The sequence below is a fragment of the Oncorhynchus nerka genome, linkage group LG6 (genome assembly GCF_034236695.1).
Source record: "Oncorhynchus nerka isolate Pitt River linkage group LG6, Oner_Uvic_2.0, whole genome shotgun sequence".
NCBI lineage: Eukaryota > Metazoa > Chordata > Actinopteri > Salmoniformes > Salmonidae > Oncorhynchus > Oncorhynchus nerka.
In genome coordinates this window covers 91,086,466-91,107,862 of record NC_088401.1, presented here as the reverse complement: position 1 = coordinate 91,107,862, position 21,397 = coordinate 91,086,466, and the positions used below count along the sequence as shown (strand labels likewise).

At 46.9% G+C, this 21,397-nt stretch overlaps 1 protein-coding gene across 2 annotated transcripts in view; it reads left to right on the top strand.

Annotated features, from left to right (window-relative positions):
• The window catches only part of LOC115115567 (ectodysplasin-A-like), a 42,745-nt gene that overhangs the window by 9,259 nt on the left and 12,089 nt on the right, over positions 1-21,397 (top strand). For both annotated transcript variants that reach the window (XM_065020009.1, XM_065020008.1), the window contains exons 2-4: positions 1,118-1,472; positions 18,633-18,674; positions 21,004-21,183. In XM_065020009.1, the coding sequence (XP_064876081.1) occupies positions 1,118-1,472; positions 18,633-18,674; positions 21,004-21,183 (577 nt within the window). The remainder of the gene's footprint in view (positions 1-1,117; positions 1,473-18,632; positions 18,675-21,003; positions 21,184-21,397) is intronic.

The following is a 21,397-nucleotide window of genomic DNA, read 5'->3' as shown; positions in this document are numbered from 1 at the left end:
AGCCGTGTTATTTTCTACTTCCTGTATATAGCCGTCTTATTTTCTACTTCCTGTATATAGCCGTGTTATTTTCTACTCCCTGTATATAGCCATGTTATTTTCTACTCCCTGTATATAGCCATGTTATTTTCTACTTCCTGTCTATATACGTGTTATTTTCTACTTCCTGTCTATATACGTGTTATTTTCTACTTCCTGTATATAGTCATGTTATTTTCTACTTCCTGTATATAGCTGTGTTATTTTCTACTCCCTGTATATAGCCATGTTATTTTCTACTCCCTGTATATAGCCATGTTATTTTCTACTCCCTGTATATAGCCGTGTTATGTTTTACTTCCTGTATATAGCCGTGTTATGTTTTACTTCCTGTATATAGCCGTGTTATTTTCTACTTCCTGTATATAGCCGTGTTATTTTCTGCTTCCTGTATATAGCCGTGTTATTTTCTACTTCCTGTATACAGCCGTGTTATTTTCTACTTCCTGTATATAGCCGTGTTATTTTCTGCTTCCTGTATATAGCCGTGTTATTTTCTACTTCCTGTATATAGCCGTGTTATTTTCTACTTCCTGTATATAGCCGTGTTATTTTCTACTTCCTGTATATAGCCGTGTTATTTTCTACTTCCTGTATATAGCCGTGTTATTTTCTGCTTCCTGTATATAGCCGTGTTATTTTCTACTTCCTGTATATAGCCGTGTTATTTTCTACTTCCTGTATATAGCCGTGTTATGTTTTACTTCCTGTATATAGCCGTGTTATTTTCTACTTCCTGTATATAGCCGTGTTATTTTCTACTTCCTGTATACAGCCATGTTATTTATTTGTGTATTTATTCCTATTGTCATTATTTCAATGTTTTATTTTTGATCTTTTCTTTAACTTCTGCGTTTTGGGGAAAGGACTCATAAGTTAATCATTTCACTGTTTTACACCTGTTGTCTACGAAGTGTGTGGCAAATACATTTTGATTTGATGACTTGATTTATTACCATGTCATGGTAACATGACAACATGTGACTGAGTAAGGAAGTCTTCAAAAGACAGTCTACTTTGAACAGGGGTAGGCTTAAATATTGCTTTCCTGAGCAGTGTTCTGATTCTGTTTTAACAGGAGAGGTTGCTCCACAGACAGCCGGGTGGCCACCCCACCAGACCCCCCACAGCCTCAGGGGACAGCAGCAGTATTCACAGACAGCCGGATGGCCACCCCACAGCCTCAGGGGACAGCAGCAGTATTCACAGACAGCTGGATGGCCACCCCACCAGACCCCCCACAGCCTCATGGGACAGCAGCAGTATTCACAGACAGCTGGATGGCCACCCCACCAGACCCCCCACAGCCCCAGGCGACAGCAGCAGTATTCACAGACAGCCGGATGGCCACCCCACCAGACCCCCCACAGCCTCAGGGGACAGCAGCAGTATTCACAGAGCCAAACGGAGCCCAAGGAAACAATCTGACTCAGGTATGGGCTTTAGCTCAACCAACTACACAGTGTTCATGTTTGAACTGTGTATTCCATCCTGCACACACACACACACAGACAGACAGACAGACAGACACAGAAATGAGATGATCAGGCTGAACACACAGACACGACAGACAGGGTCAGCTACAGAGCCTGTCTCCTGAAGCTAGCTAGACAGGCAGTCAGCTACAGAGCCTGTCTCCTGAAGCTAGCTAGACAGGCAGTCAGCTACAGAGCCTGTCTCCTGAAGCTAGCTAGACAGGCAGTCAGCTACAGAGCCTGTCCCCTGAAGCTAGCTAGACAGGCAGAGTCAGCTACAGAGCCTGTCTCCTGAAGCTAGCTAGACAGGGTCAGCTACAGAGCCTGTCCCCTGAAACTAGCTAGACAGGGTCAGCTACAGAGCCTGTCCCCTGAAGCTAGCTAGACAGGGTCAGCTACAGAGCCTGTCTCCTGAAGCTAGCTAGACAGGCAGAGTCAGCTACAGAGCCTGTCTCCTGAAGCTAGCTAGACAGGGTCAGCTACAGAGCCTGTCTCCTGAAGCTAGCTAGACAGGCAGAGTCAGCTACAGAGCCTGTCTCCTGAAGCTAGCTAGACAGGCAGGTTCAGCTACAGAGCCTGTCCCCTGAAGCTAGCTAGACAGGGTCAGCTACAGAGCCTGTCTCCTGAAGCTAGCTAGACAGGGTCAGCTACAGAGCCTGTCCCCTGAAGCTAGCTAGACAGGCAGTCAGCTACAGAGCCTGTCTCCTGAAGCTAGCTAGACAGGCAGGGTCAGCTACAGAGCCTATCTCCTGAAGCTAGACAGGCAGGGTCAGCTACAGAGCCTGTCTCCTGAAGCTAGACAGGCAGGGTCAGCTACAGAGCCTGTCTCCTAAAGCTAGCTAGACAGGCAGGGTCAGCTACAGAGCCTGTCTCCTGAAGCTAGCTAGACAGGGTCAGCTACAGAGCCTGTCCCCTGAAGCTAGCTAGACAGGGTCAGCCACAGAGCCTGTCCCCTGAAGCTAGCTAGACAGGCAGGGTCAGCTACAGAGCCTGTCTCCTGAAGCTAGCTAGACAGGCAGGGTCAGCTACAGAGCCTGTCCCCTGAAGCTAGCTAGACAGGGTCAGCCACAGAGCCTGTCCCCTGAAGCTAGCTAGACAGGCAGTCAGCTACAGAGCCTGTCTCCTGAAGCTAGCTAGACATGCAGGGTCAGCTACAGAGCCTGTCTCCTGAAGCTAGCTAGACAGGCAGAGTCAGCTACAGAGCCTGTCTCCTGAAGCTAGCTAGACAGGGTCAGCTACAGAGCCTGTCTCCTGAAGCTAGCTAGACAGGCAGTCAGCTACAGAGCCTGTCTCCTGAAGCTAGCTAGACATGCAGGGTCAGCTACAGAGCCTGTCTCCTGAAGCTAGCTAGACAGGGTCAGCTACAGAGCCTGTCCCCTGAAGCTAGCTAGACAGGCAGGGTCAGCTACAGAGCCTGTCTCCTGAAGCTAGCTAGACAGGGTCAGCTACAGAACCTGTCTCCTGAAGCTAGCTAGACAGGCAGGGTCAGCTACAGAACAACTCATCATATCTCTGTTTGAAGGTCAGTCGTCTCTCTGTTTGAAGGTCAGTCGTGTCTCTGTTTGAAGGTCAGTCGTGTCTCTGTTTGAAGGTCAGTCGTCTCTGTTTGAAGGTCAGTCGTCTCTCTGTTAGAAGGTCAGTCGTCTCTGTTAGAAGGTCAGTCGTCTCTCTGTTTGAAGGTCAGTCGTCCCTCTGTTTGAAGGTCAGTCGTCTCTCTGTTTGAAGGTCAGTCGTCTCTCTGTTTGAAGGTCAGTCGTCTCTCTGTTTGAAGGTCAGTCGTCTCTCTGTTAGAAGGTCAGTCGTCTCTCTGTTTGAAGGTCAGTCATCCCTCTGTTAGAAGGTCAGTCGTCCCTCTGTTTGAAGGTCAGTCGTCTCTCTGTTTGAAGGTCAGTCATCTCTCTGTTTGAAGGTCAGTCGTCTCTCTGTTTGAAGGTCAGTCGTCTCTCTGTTAGAAGGTCAGTCGTCTCTCTGTTAGAAGGTCAGTTGTCTCTCTGTTTGAAGGTCAGTCGTCTCTCTGTTTGAAGGTCAGTCGTCTCTCTGTTTGAAGGTCAGTCGTCTCTGTTTGAAGGTCAGTCGTCTCTCTGTTTGAAGGTCAGTCGTCTCTCTGTTTGAAGGTCAGTCGTCTCTCTGTTTGAAGGTCAGTCGTCTCTCTGTTTGAAGGTCAGTCGTCTCTCTGTTTGAAGGTCAGTCGTCTCTCTGTTTGAAGGTCAGTCGTCCCTCTGTTTGAAGGTCAGTCGTCTCTCTGTTAGGTCAGTCGTCTCTCTGTTAGAAGGTCAGTCGTCTCTCTGTTAGAAGATCAGTCGTCTCTCTGTTTGAAGGTCAGTCGTCTCTCTGTTTGAAGGTCAGTCGTCTCTCTGTTTGAAGGTCAGTCGTCTCTCTGTTTGAAGGTCAGTCGTCTCTCTGTTTGAAGGTCAGTCGTCTCTCTGTTTGAAGGTCAGTCGTCTCTCTGTTTGAAGGTCAGTCGTCTCTCTGTTTGAAGGTCAGTCGTCCCTCTGTTTGAAGGTCAGTCGTCCCTCTGTTTGAAGGTCAGTCGTCCCTCTGTTAGAAGGTCAGTCGTCCCTCTGTTAGAAGGTCAGTCGTCCCTCTGTTAGAAGGTCAGTAGTCTCTGTTTGAAGGTCAGTAGTCTCTGTTTGAAGGTCAGTCGTCTCTCTGTTTGAAGGTCAGTCGTCCCTCTGTTAGAAGGTCAGTCGTCTCTCTGTTTGAAGGTCAGTCGTCTCTCTGTTTGAAGGTCAGTCGTCTCTCTGTTTGAAGGTCAGTCGTCTCTCTGTTTGAAGGTCAGTCGTTTGAAGGTCTCTCTGTTTGAAGGTCAGTCGTCTCTCTGTTTGAAGGTCAGTCGTCTCTCTGTTTGAAGGTCAGTCGTCCCTCTGTTTGAAGGTCAGTCGTCCCTCTGTTTGAAGGTCAGTCGTCCCTCTGTTTGAAGGTCAGTCGTCCCTCTGTTTGAAGGTCAGTCGTCCCTCTGTTTGAAGGTCAGTCGTCCCTCTGTTAGAAGGTCAGTCGTCCCTCTGTTAGAAGGTCAGTCGTCTCTGTTTGAAGGTCAGTCGTCTCTCTGTTTGAAGGTCAGTCGTCTCTCTGTTTGAAGGTCAGTCGTCTCTCTGTTTGAAGGTCAGTCGTCTCTCTGTTTGAAGGTCAGTCGTCTCTCTGTTTGAAGGTCAGTCGTCTCTCTGTTTGAAGGTCAGTCGTCTCTCTGTTTGAAGGTCAGTCGTCTCTCTGTTTGAAGGTCAGTCGTCTCTCTGTTTGAAGGTCAGTCGTCTCTCTGTTTGAAGGTCAGTCGTCTCTCTGTTTGAAGGTCAGTCGTCTCTCTGTTTGAAGGTCAGTCGTCTCTGTTTGAAGGTCAGTCGTCCCTCTGTTTGAAGGTCAGTCGTCCCTCTGTTTGAAGGTCAGTCGTCCCTCTGTTAGAAGGTCAGTCGTCCCTCTGTTAGAAGGTCAGTCGTCTCTGTTAGAAGGTCAGTAGTCTCTGTTTGAAGGTCAGTCGTCTCTCTGTTTGAAGGTCATCTCTTTGAAGGTCAGTCGTCCCTCTGTTTGAAGGTCAGTCGTCTCTCTGTTAGGTCAGTCGTCTCTCTGTTTGAAGGTCAGTCGTCTCTCTGTTTGAAGGTCAGTCGTCTCTCTGTTTGAAGGTCAGTCGTCCCTCTGTTTGAAGGTCAGTCGTCCCTCTGTTTGAAGGTCAGTCGTCCCTCTGTTAGAAGGTCAGTCGTCTCTCTGTTAGAAGGTCAGTCGTCTCTGTTAGAAGGTCAGTCGTCTCTGTTAGAAGGTCAGTCGTCTCTCTGTTTGAAGGTCAGTCGTCTCTCTGTTTGAAGGTCAGTCGTCTCTCTGTTTGAAGGTCAGTCGTCTCTCTGTTTGAAGGTCAGTCGTCTCTCTGTTTGAAGGTCAGTCGTCTCTCTGTTTGAAGGTCAGTCGTCTCTCTGTTTGAAGGTCAGTCGTCTCTGTTTGAAGGTCAGTCGTCTCTCTGTTTGAAGGTCAGTCGTCTCTCTGTTTGAAGGTCAGTCGTCCCTCTGTTTGAAGGTCAGTCGTCCCTCTGTTTGAAGGTCAGTCGTCTCTCTGTTAGAAGGTCAGTCGTCTCTCTGTTTGAAGGTCAGTCGTCTCTCTGTTTGAAGGTCAGTCGTCTCTCTGTTTGAAGGTCAGTCGTCTCTCTGTTTGAAGGTCAGTCGTCTCTCTGTTTGAAGGTCAGTCGTCTCTCTGTTTGAAGGTCAGTCGTCTCTCTGTTTGAAGGTCAGTCGTCTCTCTGTTTGAAGGTCAGTCGTCTCTCTGTTTGAAGGTCAGTCGTCTCTCTGTTAGAAGGTCAGTCGTCTCTCTGTTTGAAGGTCAGTCATCTCTCTGTTTGAAGGTCAGTCGTCCCTCTGTTTGAAGGTCAGTCTTCCCTCTGTTCTGTAGCTGGAGATAATCCTCCTGCCAGCCTGATCATTGTGTTGCATGCCCTTCCCTCCTCGTCAATTTTCTGATTGTTAAATTAGGAAATTAGGGTCTGGCCCCGTTTTTGCAAATGGTCCAAGATAAACATGGACCTCACAGTAGTCAGCAGGGGGACATTACTCTCAGCCACAGCACCTGCCTTTAGTTAGTTGTCTTGTTGGTTACATTTACATTTAAGTCATTTAGCAGACGCTCTGTGTGGCCCAAATGACACCCTTTTCCCTATGGGCCCTGGTCTAAGGTAGTGTACTATATAGGGAATAGGGCCTTGGTCTAAAGTAGTGTACTATATAGGGAATAGGGCCCTGGTCTAAAGTAGTGTACTACATAGGGAATAGGGCTCTGGTCTAAAGTAGTGCACTATATATAGGGAATAGGGTTCTGGTCTAAAGTAGGGAATAGGGCCCTGGTCTAAAGTAGTGCTCTATATAGGGAATAGGGCTCTGATCTAAAGTAGTGTACTATTTTGGGAATAAGGTTCTGGTCTAAAGTAGTGTACTATATAGGGAATAGGGACCTGGTCTAAAGTAGTAGGTATTCAGGATCAGAGAATCTACATAATGTCCCTCTCGGATCATTTTTTAAATGTTTTATTTTTTTATTTTACCTTTATTTAACTAGGCAAGTCAGTTAAGAACAAATTCTTATTTTCAATGACGGCCTAGGAACAGTGGGTTAACTGCCTGTTCAGGGGCAGAACGACAGATTTGTACCATGTCAGCTCGGGGGTTTGAACCAACGCTCTAACCACTAGGCTACCCTGCCGCCCCGATCATTAGGTGATTACAGGACATTCCTTTAGACTGGTGATTACAGGACATTCCTTTAGACTGATTACAGGACATTCCTTTAGACTGGTGATTACAGGACATTCCTTTAGACTGATTACAGGACATTCCTTTAGACTAGTGATTACAGGACATTCCTTTAGACTGGTGATTACAGGACATTCCTTTAGACTGGTGATTACAGGACATTCCTTTAGACTGGTGATTACAGGACATTCCTTTAGACTGGTGATTACAGGACATTCCTTTAGACTGGTGATTACAGGACATTCCTTTAGACTGATTACAGTACATTCCTTTAGACTGGTGATTACAGGACATTCCTTTAGACTGGTGATTACAGGACATTCCTTTAGACTGGTGATTACAGGACATTCCTTTAGACTGATTACAGGACATTCCTTTAGACTGGTGATTACAGGACATTCCTTTAGACTGGTGATTACAGGACATTCCTTTAGACTGATTACAGGACATTCCTTTAGACTGGTGATTACAGGACATTCCTTTAGACTGGTGATTACAGGACATTCCTTTAGACTGGTGATTACAGGACATTCCTTTAGACTGGTGATTACAGGACATTCCTTTAGACTGGTGATTTACAGGACATTCCTTTAGACTGGTGATTACAGGACATTCCTTTAGACTGGTGATTACAGGACATTCCTTTAGACTGGTGATTACAGGACATTCCTTTAGACTAGTGATTACAGGACATTCCTTTAGACTGGTGATTACAGGACATTCCTTTAGACTGGTGATTACAGGACATTCCTTTAGACTGGTGATTACAGGACATTCCTTTAGACTGGTGATTACAGGACATTCCTTTAGACTGGTGATTACAGGACATTCCTTTAGACTGGTGATTACAGGACATTCCTTTAGACTGGTGATTACAGGACATTCCTTTAGACTGGTGATTTACAGGACATTCCTTTAGACTGGTGATTACAGGACATTCCTTTAGACTGGTGATTACATGACATTCCTTTAGACTGGTGATTACAGGACATTCCTTTAGACTAGTGATTACAGGACATTCCTTTAGACTGGTGATTACAGGACATTCCTTTAGACTGGTGATTACAGGACATTCCTTTAGACTGGTGATTACAGGACATTCCTTTAGACTGGTGATTACAGGACATTCCTTTAGACTGGTGATTACAGGACATTCCTTTAGACTGGTGATTACAGGACATTCCTTTAGACTGGTGATTACAGGACATTCCTTTAGACTGGTGATTACAGGACATTCCTTTAGACTGGTGATTTACAGGACATTCCTTTAGACTGGTGATTTACAGGACATTCCTTTAGACTGATTACAGGACATTCCTTTAGACTGGTGATTACAGGACATTCCTTTAGACTGGTGATTACAGGACATTCCTTTAAACTGGTGATTACAGGACATTCCTTTAGACTGGTGATTACAGGACATTCCCTTAGACTGGTGATTACAGGACATTCCTTTAGACTGGTGATTACAGGACATTCCTTTAGACTGGTGATTACAGGACATTCCTTTAGACTGGTGATTACAGGACATTCCTTTAGACTGATTACAGGACATTCCTTTAGACTGGTGATTTACAGGACATTCCTTTAGACTGATTACAGGACATTCCTTTAGACTGATTACAGGGAGCTGACTAATTACTTGGGGGAAGCCCAGTTATTGGGTTTAAATTAGCAGAAAAAGCTCACCTTTTGGACATTCATCATCAATCTGTAAAACTGAGAGACACTAACCACTAACCTCTAATCATTAACCTCTAACCACTAACCTCTAACCACTAACCTCTAACCACTACCAGACCCCTGCACTCCTTACCCTCAACACACACACAAATCCTTTTGTAGTCTCAGCCTCTGAGGTGTGTGTGTGTGTGTGTGTGTGTGTGTGTGTGTGTGTGTACACGCACGTGTTACTCCCGGAGACCGTCATCTTCAAAGACCCAAGGCTAGTTTTTATTTGCATAGCTCACATTCTAAACATCGAGAACAAAAGCTGTGACACACTGCAGAGGGAGGTTCTAAGGTTCTAAATCAGTGAAATGAACGAAACACATCAATACATCAAAACCTGGCACGTCCTCTGAGACAGCCCCCCCCTGGTACGTCCTCTGAGACAGCCCCCCCCTGGTACGTCCTCTGAGACAGCCCCCCCCTGGTACGTCCTCTGAGACAGCCCCCTGGTACGTCCTCTGAGACAGCCCCCCTGGCACGTCCTTTGAGACAGCCCCCGGCACGTCCTCTGAGACAGCCCCCTGGTACGTCCTCTGAAACAGCCCCCCTGGTACGTCCTCTGAGACAGACCCCCCTTGGTACGTCCTCTGAGACAGCCCCCCTGGTACGTCCTCTGAGACAGCCCCCCTGGTACGCCCTCTGAGACAGCCCCCCCCCGGTCGTCTTCTGAGACAGCCCCCCTGGCACGTCCTCTGAGACAGCCCCCCTGGTATGTCCTCTGAGACAGCCCCCCAGTGGTACGTCCTCTGAGACAGCCCCCCGGCACGCCCTCTGAGACAGCCCCCCCTGGTACGTCCTCTGAGACAGCCCCCTGGTACGTCCTCTGAGACAGGCCCCCCCTGGCACGCCCTCTGAGACAGCCCCCCTGGTACGTCCTCTGAGACAGCCCCCCTGGTACGTCCTCTGAGACAGCCCCCTGGTACGTCCTCTGAGACAGGCCCCCCCTGGCACGCCCTCTGAGACAGCCCCCTGGTACGTCCTCTGAGACAGCCCCCCTGGTACGTCCTCTGAGACAGCCCCCCCCTGGTACGTCCCTGAGACAGCCCCCCTGGTACGTCCTCTGAGACAGCCCCCCCCGCCTGGTACGTCCTCTGAGACAGCCCCCGCTGGTACGTCCTCTGAGACAGCCTCCCCAGTGGTACGTCCTCTGAGACAGCCCCCCCCAGTGGTACGTCCTCTGAGACAGCCCCCCTGGTACGTCCTCTGAGACAGCCCCCTGGTACGTCCTCTGAGACAGCCCCCGGTACGTCCTCTGAGACAGCCCCCTGGTATGTCCTCTTAGGCAGCCCCCTGGCACGTCCTCTGAGACCCCCCTGGCACGTCCTCTGAGACAGCCCCCCTGGCACGTCCTCTGAGACAGCCCCCCTGGTACGTCCTCTGAGACAGCCCCCTGGCACGTCCTCTGAGACAGCCCCTCCCTGGTACGTCCTCTGAGACAGCCCCCGCCTGGTACGTCCTCTGAGACAGCCCCCCCGCTGGTACGTCCTCTGAGACAGCCCCCCAGTGGTACGTCCTCTGAGACAGCCCCCCCCTGGCACGTCCTCTGAGACAGCCCCCCTGGTACGTCCTCTGAGACAGCCCCCTGGTACGTCCTCTGAGACAGCCCCCTGGTACGTCCTCTGAGACAGCCCCCGGTACTTCCTCTGAGACAGCCCCCTGGCACGTCCTTTGAGACAGCCCCCTGGCACGTCCTCTGAGACAGCCCCCTGGTACGTCCTCTGAGACAGCCCCCCTGGTACGTCCTCTGAGACAGCCCCCCTGGTACGTCCTCTGAGACAGCCCCCCTGGTACGTCCTCTGAGACAGCCCCCCTGGTACGTCCTCTTAGACAGCCCCCTGGTACGTCCTCTGAGACAGCCCCCCTGGTACGTCCTCAAAGGAAGGAAGAGGGGGAGATCGGAGGGAGAGACGCTTGCCACGTCTGTGATGTTCTCATGGCTTAAACGGCCTTGGTAGTGACACGGGGACAGGCAGACGGCTGTTTCACACTGTTCAGCAGCACACGCACACACACACACACACACACACACACACACACAACACACACACACCAACACACACACACCAACACACACATACACACACACACCAACACACACACACACACACACACACACCAACACTTAAACACACACACACCCACCCACCAACACTCAAACACACACACACACACACACACCACCAACACTTAAACACACACACACACACCCACCAACACTCAAACACACACACACACACACACACACACACCCACCAACACTTAAACACACACACACACCCACCAACACTCAAACACACACACACACTCAAACACACACACACACACACACCACCCACCAACACTTAAACACACACACACACACCCACCAACACTCAAACACACACACACACCCACCAACACTCAAACACACACACACACACACACACACAAACACACACCCACCAACACTCAAACACACACACACACCCACCAACACTCAAACACACACACACACACACACACACCCACCAACACTCAAACACACACACACACACCAACACTCAAACACAAGTATGGCTGGTGATGCCCTTCTACCATGTGTGAATTAATACACACACTTTCATCTAGCTACATTCAGAGAGAGGGGTGAACTAATACACACACTTTCATCTAGCTACATTCCCCATCTGAGGCTAATTCAATGGACAGTGTTTTGGCAGGAAGATCTCTAATGATCCACTGCAGCCCTACACACACACACACACACACACCGCAGACACACACACACACCGCAGACACACACACACACACCGCAGACACACACACACCGCAGACACACACACATACCGCAGACACACACACACACACACACACAGCCTGATCTGGTCTAAGAACGCTTCAGGCTGGAGGTGAAACCACACTTAGAAATTACTGGAATACACACACACCGCAGATACACACACACCACAGATAGACACACACACACACACCACATAGCGCAATACACACCACAGAGCACAATACACACACACCACAGATAGACACACACACACACCACAGACACACACACACCGCAAAGCGCAATACACACCACAGAGCTCAATGCACACACACACACTGACATACTGCTACACATACCCCATGTTCTGCTTATTAATGTTGAGGTTGTAGTGTTACTGTATTCAGGGAGGTAGAGGTTGTAGTGTTACTGTATTCAGGGAGGTAGAGGTTGTAGTGTTACTGTATTCAGGGAGGTAGAGGTTGTAGTGTTTTTAGTGTTATTATTCAGGGAGGTAGAGGTTGTTGTACTCAGGAGGTTGTTGTAGGGAAGTAGAGGTTGTAGTGTTACTGTATTCAGGGAGGTAGAGGTTGTTTTAGGGAAGTGTTACTGTATTGTTGTATTCAGGGAGGTAGAGGTTGTTGTTACTGTATTCAGGGAAGTAGAGGTTGTTGTATTCAGGGAGGTAGAGGTTGTAGTGTTACTGTATTCAGGGAGGTAGAGGTTTTTGTTACTGTATTCAGGGAGGTAGAGGTTGTTGTATTCAGGGAGGTAGGGTTGTTGTATTCAGGGAAGTAGAGGTTGTAGTGTTACTGTATTCAGGGAAGTAGAGGTTGTAGTGTTACTGTATTCAGGGAGGTAGAGGTTTTAGTGTTACTGTATTCAGGGAGGTAGAGGTTGTTGTACTCAGGGAGGTAGAGGTTGTTGTATTCAGGAAGTAGAGGTTGTAGTGTTACTGTATTCAGGAGGTAGAGGTTGTTGTACTCAGGGAAGTAGAGGTTGTTGTACTCAGGGAGGTAGAGGTTGTTGTATTCAGGGAGGTAGAGGTTGTAGTGTTACTGTATTCAGGGAAGTAGAGGTTGTTGTATTCAGGGAGGTAGAGGTTGTAGTGTTACTGTATTCAGGGAGGTAGAGGTTTTAGTGTTACTGTATTCAGGGAGGTAGAGGTTGTTGTACTCAGGGAGGTAGAGGTTGTTGTATTCAGGGAAGTAGAGGTTGTAGTGTTACTGTATTCAGGGAAGTAGAGGTTGTAGTGTTACTGTATTCAGGGAGGTAGAGGTTTTAGTGTTACTGTATTCAGGGAGGTAGAGGTTGTTGTACTCAGGGAGGTAGAGGTTGTTGTATTCAGGGAAGTAGAGGTTGTAGTGTTACTGTATTCAGGGAGGTAGAGGTTGTTGTACTCAGGGAAGTAGAGGTTGTTGTACTCAGGGAGGTAGAGGTTGTTGTATTCAGGGAGGTAGAGGTTGTAGTGTTACTGTATTCAGGGAAGTAGAGGTTGTTGTATTCAGGGAGGTAGAGGTTGTAGTGTTACTGTATTCAGGGAGGTAGAGGTTTTAGTGTTACTGTATTCAGGGAGGTAGAGGTTGTTGTACTCAGGGAGGTAGAGGTTGTTGTATTCAGGGAAGTAGAGGTTGTAGTGTTACTGTATTCAGGGAAGTAGAGGTTGTAGTGTTACTGTATTCAGGGAAGTAGAGGTTGTAGTGTTACTGTATTCAGGGAAGTAGAGGTTGTTGTATTCAGGGAGGTAGAGGTTGTAGTGTTACTGTATTCAGGGAGGTAGAGGTTGTAGTGTTACTGTATTCAGGGAGGTAGAGGTTGTAGTGTTACTGTATTCAGGGAGGTAGAGGTTGTAGTGTTACTGTATTCAGGGAGGTAGAGTTTGTAGTGTTACTGTATTCAGGGAGGTAGAGGTTGTAGTGTTACTGTATTCAGGGAGGTAGAGGTTGTAGTGTTACTGTATTCAGGGAAGTAGAGGTTGTAGTGTTACTGTATTCAGGGAAGTAGAGGTTGTTGTATTCAGGGAAGTAGAGGTTGTAGTGTTACTGTATTCAGGGAAGTAGAGGTTGTAGTGTTACTGTATTCAGGGAAGTAGAGGTTGTAGTGTTACTGTATTCAGGGAAGTAGAGGTTGTAGTGTTACTGTATTCAGGGAAGTAGAGGTTGTAGTGTTACTGTATTCAGGGAGGTAGAGGTTGTAGTGTTACTGTATTCAGGGAGGTAGAGGTTGTTGTACTCAGGGAGGTAGAGGTTGTTGTATTCAGGGAGGTAGAGGTTGTAGTGTTACTGTATTCAGGGAGGTAGAGGTTGTTGTGTTACTGTATTCAGGGAGGTAGAGGTTGTAGTGTTACTGTATTCAGGGAAGTAGAGGTTGTAGTGTTACTGTATTCAGGGAAGTAGAGGTTGTAGTGTTACTGTATTCAGGGAGGTAGAGGTTGTAGTGTTACTGTATTCAGGGAAGTAGAGGTTGTAGTGTTACTGTATTCAGGGAAGTAGAGGTTGTTGTATTCAGGGAGGTAGAGGTTGTTGTATTCAGGGAAGTAGAGGTTGTAGTGTTACTGTATTCCGGGAAGTAGAGGTTGTTGTATTCAGGGAGGTAGAGGTTGTAGTGTTACTGTATTCAGGGAGGTAGAGGTTTTAGTGTTACTGTATTCAGGGAGGTAGAGGTTGTTGTATTCAGGGAGGTAGAGGTTGTTGTATTCAGGGAAGTAGAGGTTGTAGTGTTACTGTATTCAGGGAAGTAGAGGTTGTTGTATTCAGGGAGGTAGAGGCTGTTGTATTCAGGGAAGTAGAGGTTGTAGTGTTACTGTATTCAGGGAAGTAGAGGTTGTAGTGTTACTGTATTCAGGGAGGTAGAGGTTGTTGTATTCAGGGAAGTAGAGGTTGTAGTGTTACTGTATTCAGGGAAGTAGAGGTGGTAGTGTTACTGTATTCAGGGAGGTAGAGGTTGTAGTGTAACTGTATTCAGGGAGGTAGAGGTTGTAGTGTTACTGTATTCAGGGAAGTAGAGGTTGTAGTGTTACTGTATTCAGGGAAGTAGAGGTTGTAGTGTTACTGTATTCAGGGAAGTAGAGGTTGTAGTGTTACTGTATTCAGGGAGGTAGAGGTTGTAGTGTAACTGTATTCAGGGAGGTAGAGGTTGTAGTGTTACTGTATTCAGGGAGGTAGAGGTTGTAGTGTTACTGTATTCAGGGAAGTAGAGGTTGTAGTGTTACTGTATTCAGGGAAGTAGAGGTTGTAGTGTTACTGTATTCAGGGAAGTAGAGGTTGTAGTGTTACTGTATTCAGGGAAGTAGAGGTTGTAGTGTTACTGTATTCAGGGAGGTAGAGGTTGTAGTGTTACTGTATTCAGGGAGGTAGAGGTTGTAGTGTTACTGTATTCAGGGAGGTAGAGGTTGTTGTACTCAGGGAAGTAGAGGTTGTTGTACTCAGGGAGGTAGAGGTTGTTGTATTCAGGGAGGTAGAGGTTGTAGTGTTACTGTATTCAGGGAGGTAGAGGTTGTAGTGTTACTGTATTCAGGGAGGTAGAGGTTGTTGTACTCAGGGAGGTAGAGGTTGTTGTACTCAGGGAGGTAGAGGTTGTTGTATTCAGGGAGGTAGAGGTTGTTGTATTCAGGGAAGTAGAGGTTGTAGTGTTACTGTATTCAGGGAGGTAGAGCTTGTAGTGTTACTGTATTCAGGGAGGTAGAGGTTGTAGTGTTACTGTATTCAGGGAGGTAGAGGTTGTTGTACTCAGGGAAGTAGAGGTTGTTGTACTCAGGGAGGTAGAGGTTGTTGTATTCAGGGAGGTAGAGGTTGTAGTGTTACTGTATTCAGGGAGGTAGAGGTTGTTGTACTCAGGGAGGTAGAGGTTGTTGTACTCAGGGAGGTAGAGGTTGTTGTATTCAGGGAGGTAGAGGTTGTTGTATTCAGGGAAGTAGAGGTTGTAGTGTTACTGTATTCAGGGAGGTAGAGCTTGTAGTGTTACTGTATTCAGGGAGGTAGAGGTTGTAGTGTTACTGTATTCAGGGAGGTAGAGGTTGTAGTGTTACTGTATTCAGGGAGGTAGAGGTTGTTGTACTCAGGGAGGTAGAGGTTGTTGTATTCAGGGAGGTAGAGGTTGTAGTGTTACTGTATTCAGGGAGGTAGAGGTTGTAGTGTTACTGTATTCAGGGAAGTAGAGGTTGTAGTGTTACTGTATTCAGGGAGGTAGAGGTTGTAGTGTTACTGTATTCAGGGAGGTAGAGGTTGTAGTGTTACTGTATTCAGGGAGGTAGAGGTTGTAGTGTTACTGTATTCAGGGAGGTAGAGGTTGTTGTATTCAGGGAGGTAGAGGTTGTTGTATTCAGGGAAGTAGAGGTTGTAGTGTTACTGTATTCCGGGAAGTAGAGGTTGTTGTATTCAGGGAGGTAGAGGTTGTTGTATTCAGGGAGGTAGAGGTTGTAGTGTTACTGTATTCAGGGAAGTAGAGGTTGTAGTGTTACTGTATTCAGGGAAGTAGAGGTTGTAGTGTTACTGTATTCAGGGAAGTAGAGGTTGTAGTGTTACTGTATTCAGGGAAGTAGAGGTTGTAGTGTTACTGTATTCAGGGAGGTAGAGGTTGTAGTGTTACTGTATTCAGGGAGGTAGAGGTTGTAGTGTTACTGTATTCAGGGAGGTAGAGGTTGTAGTGTTACTGTATTCAGGGAGGTAGAGGTTGTTGTACTCAGGGAGGTAGAGGTTGTTGTACTCAGGGAGGTAGAGGTTGTTGTACTCAGGGAGGTAGAGGTTGTTGTATTCAGGGAGGTAGAGGTTGTTGTATTCAGGGAAGTAGAGGTTGTAGTGTTACTGTATTCAGGGAGGTAGAGGTTGTAGTGTTACTGTATTCAGGGAGGTAGAGGTTGTAGTGTTACTGTATTCAGGGAGGTAGAGGTTGTAGTGTTACTGTATTCAGGGAGGTAGAGGTTGTTGTACTCAGGGAGGTAGAGGTTGTTGTATTCAGGGAGGTAGAGGTTGTAGTGTTACTGTATTCAGGGAGGTAGAGGTTGTAGTGTTACTGTATTCAGGGAAGTAGAGGTTGTAGTGTTACTGTATTCAGGGAGGTAGAGGTTGTAGTGTTACTGTATTCAGGGAGGTAGAGGTTGTAGTGTTACTGTATTCAGGGAGGTAGAGGTTGTAGTGTTACTGTATTCAGGGAGGTAGAGGTTGTTGTATTCAGGGAAGTAGAGGTTGTAGTGTTACTGTATTCCGGGAAGTAGAGGTTGTTGTATTCAGGGAGGTAGAGGTTGTTGTATTCAGGGAGGTAGAGGTTGTAGTGTTACTGTATTCAGGGAAGTAGAGGTTGTAGTGTTACTGTATTCAGGGAAGTAGAGGTTGTAGTGTTACTGTATTCAGGGAAGTAGAGGTTGTAGTGTTACTGTATTCAGGGAAGTAGAGGTTGTAGTGTTACTGTATTCAGGGAGGTAGAGGTTGTAGTGTTACTGTATTCAGGGAGGTAGAGGTTGTAGTGTTACTGTATTCAGGGAGGTAGATGTTGTAGTGTTACTGTATTCAGGGAGGTAGAGGTTGTTGTACTCAGGGAGGTAGAGGTTGTTGTATTCAGGGAGGTAGAGTTTGTAGTGTTACTGTATTCAGGGAGGTAGAGGTTGTAGTGTTACTGTATTCAGGGAGGTAGAGGTTGTAGTGTTACTGTATTCAGGGAAGTAGAGGTTGTAGTGTTACTGTATTCAGGGAAGTAGAGGTTGTAGTGTTACTGTATTCAGGGAGGTAGAGGTTGTAGTGTAACTATTCAGGGAGGTAGATGTTGTAGTGTTACTGTATTCAGGGAGGTAGAGGTTGTAGTGTTACTGTATTCAGGGAGGTAGAGGTTGTAGTGTTACTGTATTCAGGGAAGTAGAGGTTGTTGTATTCATGGAAGTAGAGGTTGTATTGTTACTGTATTCAGGGAAGTAGAGGTTGTAGTGTTACTGTATTCAGGGAGGTAGAGGTTGTAGTGTTACTGTATTCAGGGAAGGAGAGGTTGTAGTGTTACTGTATTCAGGGAAGGAGAGGTTGTAGTGTTACTGTATTCAGGGAGGTAGAGGTTGTAGTGTTACTGTATTCAGGGAAGTGGAGGTTGTAGTGTTACTGTATTCATGGAGGTAGAGGTTGTTGTATTCAGGGAGGTAGAGGTTGTAGTGTTACTGTATTCAGGGAGGTAGAGGTTGTTGTATTCAGGGAGGTAGAGGTTGTAGTGTTACTGTATTCAGGGAGGTAGAGGTTGTAGTGTTACTGTATTCAGGGAGGTAGAGGTTGTAGTGTTACTGTATTCAGGGAGGTAGAGGTTGTAGTGTTACTGTATTCAGGGAAGTAGAGGTTGTAGTGTTACTGTATTCAGGGAAGTAGAGTGTTAGTATTCAGGGAAGTAGAGGTTGTAGTGTTACTGTATTCAGGGAAGTAGAGGTTGTAGTGTTACTGTATTCAGGGAAGTAGAGGTTGTAGTGTTACTGTATTCAGGGAAGTAGAGGTTGTAGTGTTACTGTATTCAGGGAAGTAGAGGTTGTAGTGTTACTGTATTCAGGGAAGTAGAGGTTGTAGTGTTGTTGTATTCAGGGAGGTAGAGGTTGTTGTATTCAGGGAGGTAGAGGTTGTTGTATTCAGGGAGGTAGAGGTTGTAGTGTTACTGTATTCAGGGAAGTAGAGGTTGTAGTGTTACTGTATTCAGGGAAGTAGAGGTTGTAGTGTTACTGTATTCAGGGAGGTAGAGGTTGTAGTGTTACTGTATTCAGGGAGGTAGAGGTTGTAGTGTTACTGTATTCAGGGAGGTAGAGGTTATAGTGTTACTGTATTCAGGGAGGTAGAGGTTGTAGTGTTACTGTATTCAGGGAGGTAGAGGTTGTAGTGTTACTGTATTCAGGGAAGTTGAGGTTTGTAGTGTTACTGTATTCAGGAGGTAGGTAGAGAGAGGTTGTATTCAGGGAGGTAGAGGTTGTTGTATTCAGGGAAGTAGAGGTTGTAGTGTTACTGTATTCAGGGAGGTAGAGGTTGTTATATTCAGGGAGGTAGATGCTGTTGTATTCAGGGAGGTAGAGGTTGTAGTGTTACTGTATTCAGGGAGGTAGAAGTTGTTGTATTCAGGGAGGTAGAGGTTGTAGTGTTAGTGTATTCATGGAAGTTGAGGTTGTTATATTCAGGGAGGTAGATGTTGTTGTATTCAGGGAGGTAGAGGTTGTAGTGTTACTGTATTCAGGGAGGTAGAGGTTGTTGTATTCAGGGAGGTAGAGATTGTATATTGTTGTTGTAGATATCTGATACCTGGTGTTCAGTCCACCATCAAGACTTGATGGTTGGTTAGATATCTGATACCTGGTGTTCAGTCCACCATCAAGACTTGATGGTTGGTTAGATATCTGATACCTGGTGTTCAGTCCACCACCAAGACTTGATTAAACACTTGTTTCTGTTTGTCTTTCAGAATCAACTGGGAAACGGAAAGAAACGGAAAGAAGAAAGAAAGGTGATTTCCTGTAATGTTTCCTCCTCTGAGCCTCCTGTAATGTTTCCTCCTCTGTGTCTCCAGTAATGTTTCCTCCTCTGTGTCTCCAGTAATGTTTCCTCATCTGAGCCTCCAGTAATGTTTCCTCCTATGAGCCCCCTGTAATGTTTCCTCCTCTGTGTCTCCAGTAATGTTTCCTCCTCTGTGTCTCCAGTAATGTTTCCTCCTCTGTGTCTCCAGTAATGTTTCCTCCTCTGAGTCTCCAGTAATGTTTCCTCCTCTGAGTCTCCTGTAATGTTTCCTCCTATGAGCCTCCTGTAATGTTTCCTCCTATGAGCCTCCAGTAATGTTTCCTCCTATGAGCCTCCAGTAATGTTTCCTCCTCTGAGCCTCCAGTAATGTTTCCTCCTCTGAGCCTCCAGTAATATTTCCTGCTCTGAGCCTCCAGTAATGTGTCCTCCTCTGAGCCTCCAGTAATGTTTCCTCCTATGAGCCTCCAGTAATGTTTCCTCCTATGAGCCTCCAGTAATGTTTCCTCCTCTGAGCCTCCAGTAATGTTTCCTCCTCTGAGCCTCCAGTAATGATTCCTCCTCTGAGCCTCCAGTAATGTTTCCTCCTCTGAGCCTCCAGTAATGTTTCCTCCTCTGTGTCTCCTGTAATGTTTCCTCCTATGAGCCTCCAGTAATGTTTCCTCCTATGAGCCTCCTGTAATGTTTCCTCCTCTGAGCCTCCAGTAATGTTTCCTCCTCTGAGCCTCCAGTAATGTTTCCTCCTCTGAGCCTCCAGTAATGTTTCCTCCTCTGAGCCTCCAGTAATGTTTCCTCCTCTGAGCCCCCTGTAATGTTTCCTCCTCTGTGTCTCCAGTAATGTTTCCTCCTCTGTGTCTCCAGTAATGTTTCCTCCTCTGAGTCTCCTGTAATGTTTCCTCCTATGAGCCTCCTGTAATGTTTCCTCCTATGAGCCTCCTGTAATGTTTCCTCATCTGTGTTTCCAGTAATGTTTCCTCCTCTGAGTCTCCTGTAATGTTTCCTCCTATGAGCCCCCTGTAATGTTTCCTCCTCTGTGTCTCCAGTAATGTTTCCTCCTCTGTGTCTCCAGTAATGTTTCCTCCTATGAGCCTCCTGTAATGTTTCCTCCTCTGAGCCTCCAGTAATGTTTCCTCCTCTGAGCCTCCAGTAATGTTTCCTCCTCTGAGCCTCCAGTAATGTTTCCTCCTCTGAGCCTCCAGTAATGTTTCCTCCTATGAGCCTCCAGTAATGTTTCCTCCTCTGTGCCCCCTGTAATGTTTCCTCCTCTGTGTCTCCAGTAATGTTTCCTCCTCTGTGTCTCCAGTAATGTTTCCTCCTCTGTGTCTCCAGTAATGTTTCCTCCTCTGAGTCTCCTGTAATGTTTCCTCCCTCTGTGTCTCCAGTAATGTTTCCTCCTCTGAGTCTCCTGTAATGTTTCCTCCTATGAGCCTCCAGTAATGTTTCCTCCTCTGTGTTTCCAGTAATGTTTCCTCCTCTGAGTCTCCTGTAATGTTTCCTCCTCTGTGTCTCCAGTAATGTTTCCTCCTCTGAGTCTCCTGTAATGTTTCCTCCTATGAGCCTCCTGTAATGTTTCCTCCTCTGAGCCCCCTGTAATGTTTCTTCCTCTGAGCCTCCTGTAATGTTTCCTCCTCTGAGCCTCCAGTAATGTTTCCTCCTATGAGCCTCCTGTAATGTTTCCTCCTATTGGCCTCCTGTAATGTTTCCTCCTCTGAGCCTCCAGTAATGTTTCCTCCTATGAGCCTCCAGTAATGTTTCCTCCTATGAGCCTCCTGTAACATTTCCTCCGCTGAGCCTCCTGTAATGTTTCCTCCTCTGAGCCTCCTGTAATGTTTCCTCCTCTGAGCCTCCTGTAATGTTTCCTCCTATTGGCCTCCTGTAATGTTTCCTCCTATTGGCCTCCTGTAATGTTTCCTCCTCTGAGCCTCCAGTAATGTTTCCTCCTCTGAGCCTCCAGTAATGTTTCCTCCTCTGAGCCTCCAGTAATGTTTCCTCCGCTGAGCCTCCAGTAATGTTTCCTCCTATGAGCCTCCTGTAACATTTCCTCCTATGAGCCTCCTGTAATGTTTCCTCCTATAAGCCTCCTGTAATGTTTCCTCCTATGAGCCTCCTGTAACGTTTCCTCCTCTGAGCCTCCTGTAAAGCACTGAGTGCATGGTGCCCAGATAACGTTCATGGACTTAATGAGACTCAGACTACCTTTTTTTCCTTAGTTGATTTGTAGACATTAGTTATCAGTCAGTTGACTTTAGGCACCAGATATCCTTTCGTATAACAATAGAAATGATACTCATTATGTATTTCTGTGTGTCCTTCTGCCCCAGGAAGGAAGAGGTCTCCTCCTGGAGCTCAGGGCTCCCCCGGTCCACCTGGTTCCCCAGGCCCCCAGGGGCCTCCAGGTATCCCTGGTATCCCTGGTATTCCTGGTAGGAACGCTGTGGGCCCCGCTGGACCTCCTGGTCGCCCCGGAGCACAGGGGCCCCCCGGGCTGACAGGACCGGCAGGTAAGGATGAGATAATAGATCTAGACAGCATATTGGTCACTCATATTATGACTGTGTTCCAAATGGCACCCTATTCCCTATAGCAGCCCTACTCCAGTCCTCCAGTACTACCAGCAGTACAGTTTGTTGTAGCCCTCGACAAACACACCTTATTCTACTTGTTAACTAATCATCAGGCCTTCAATGAGTTGAATCAGGTGAGTTTATCCAGGGC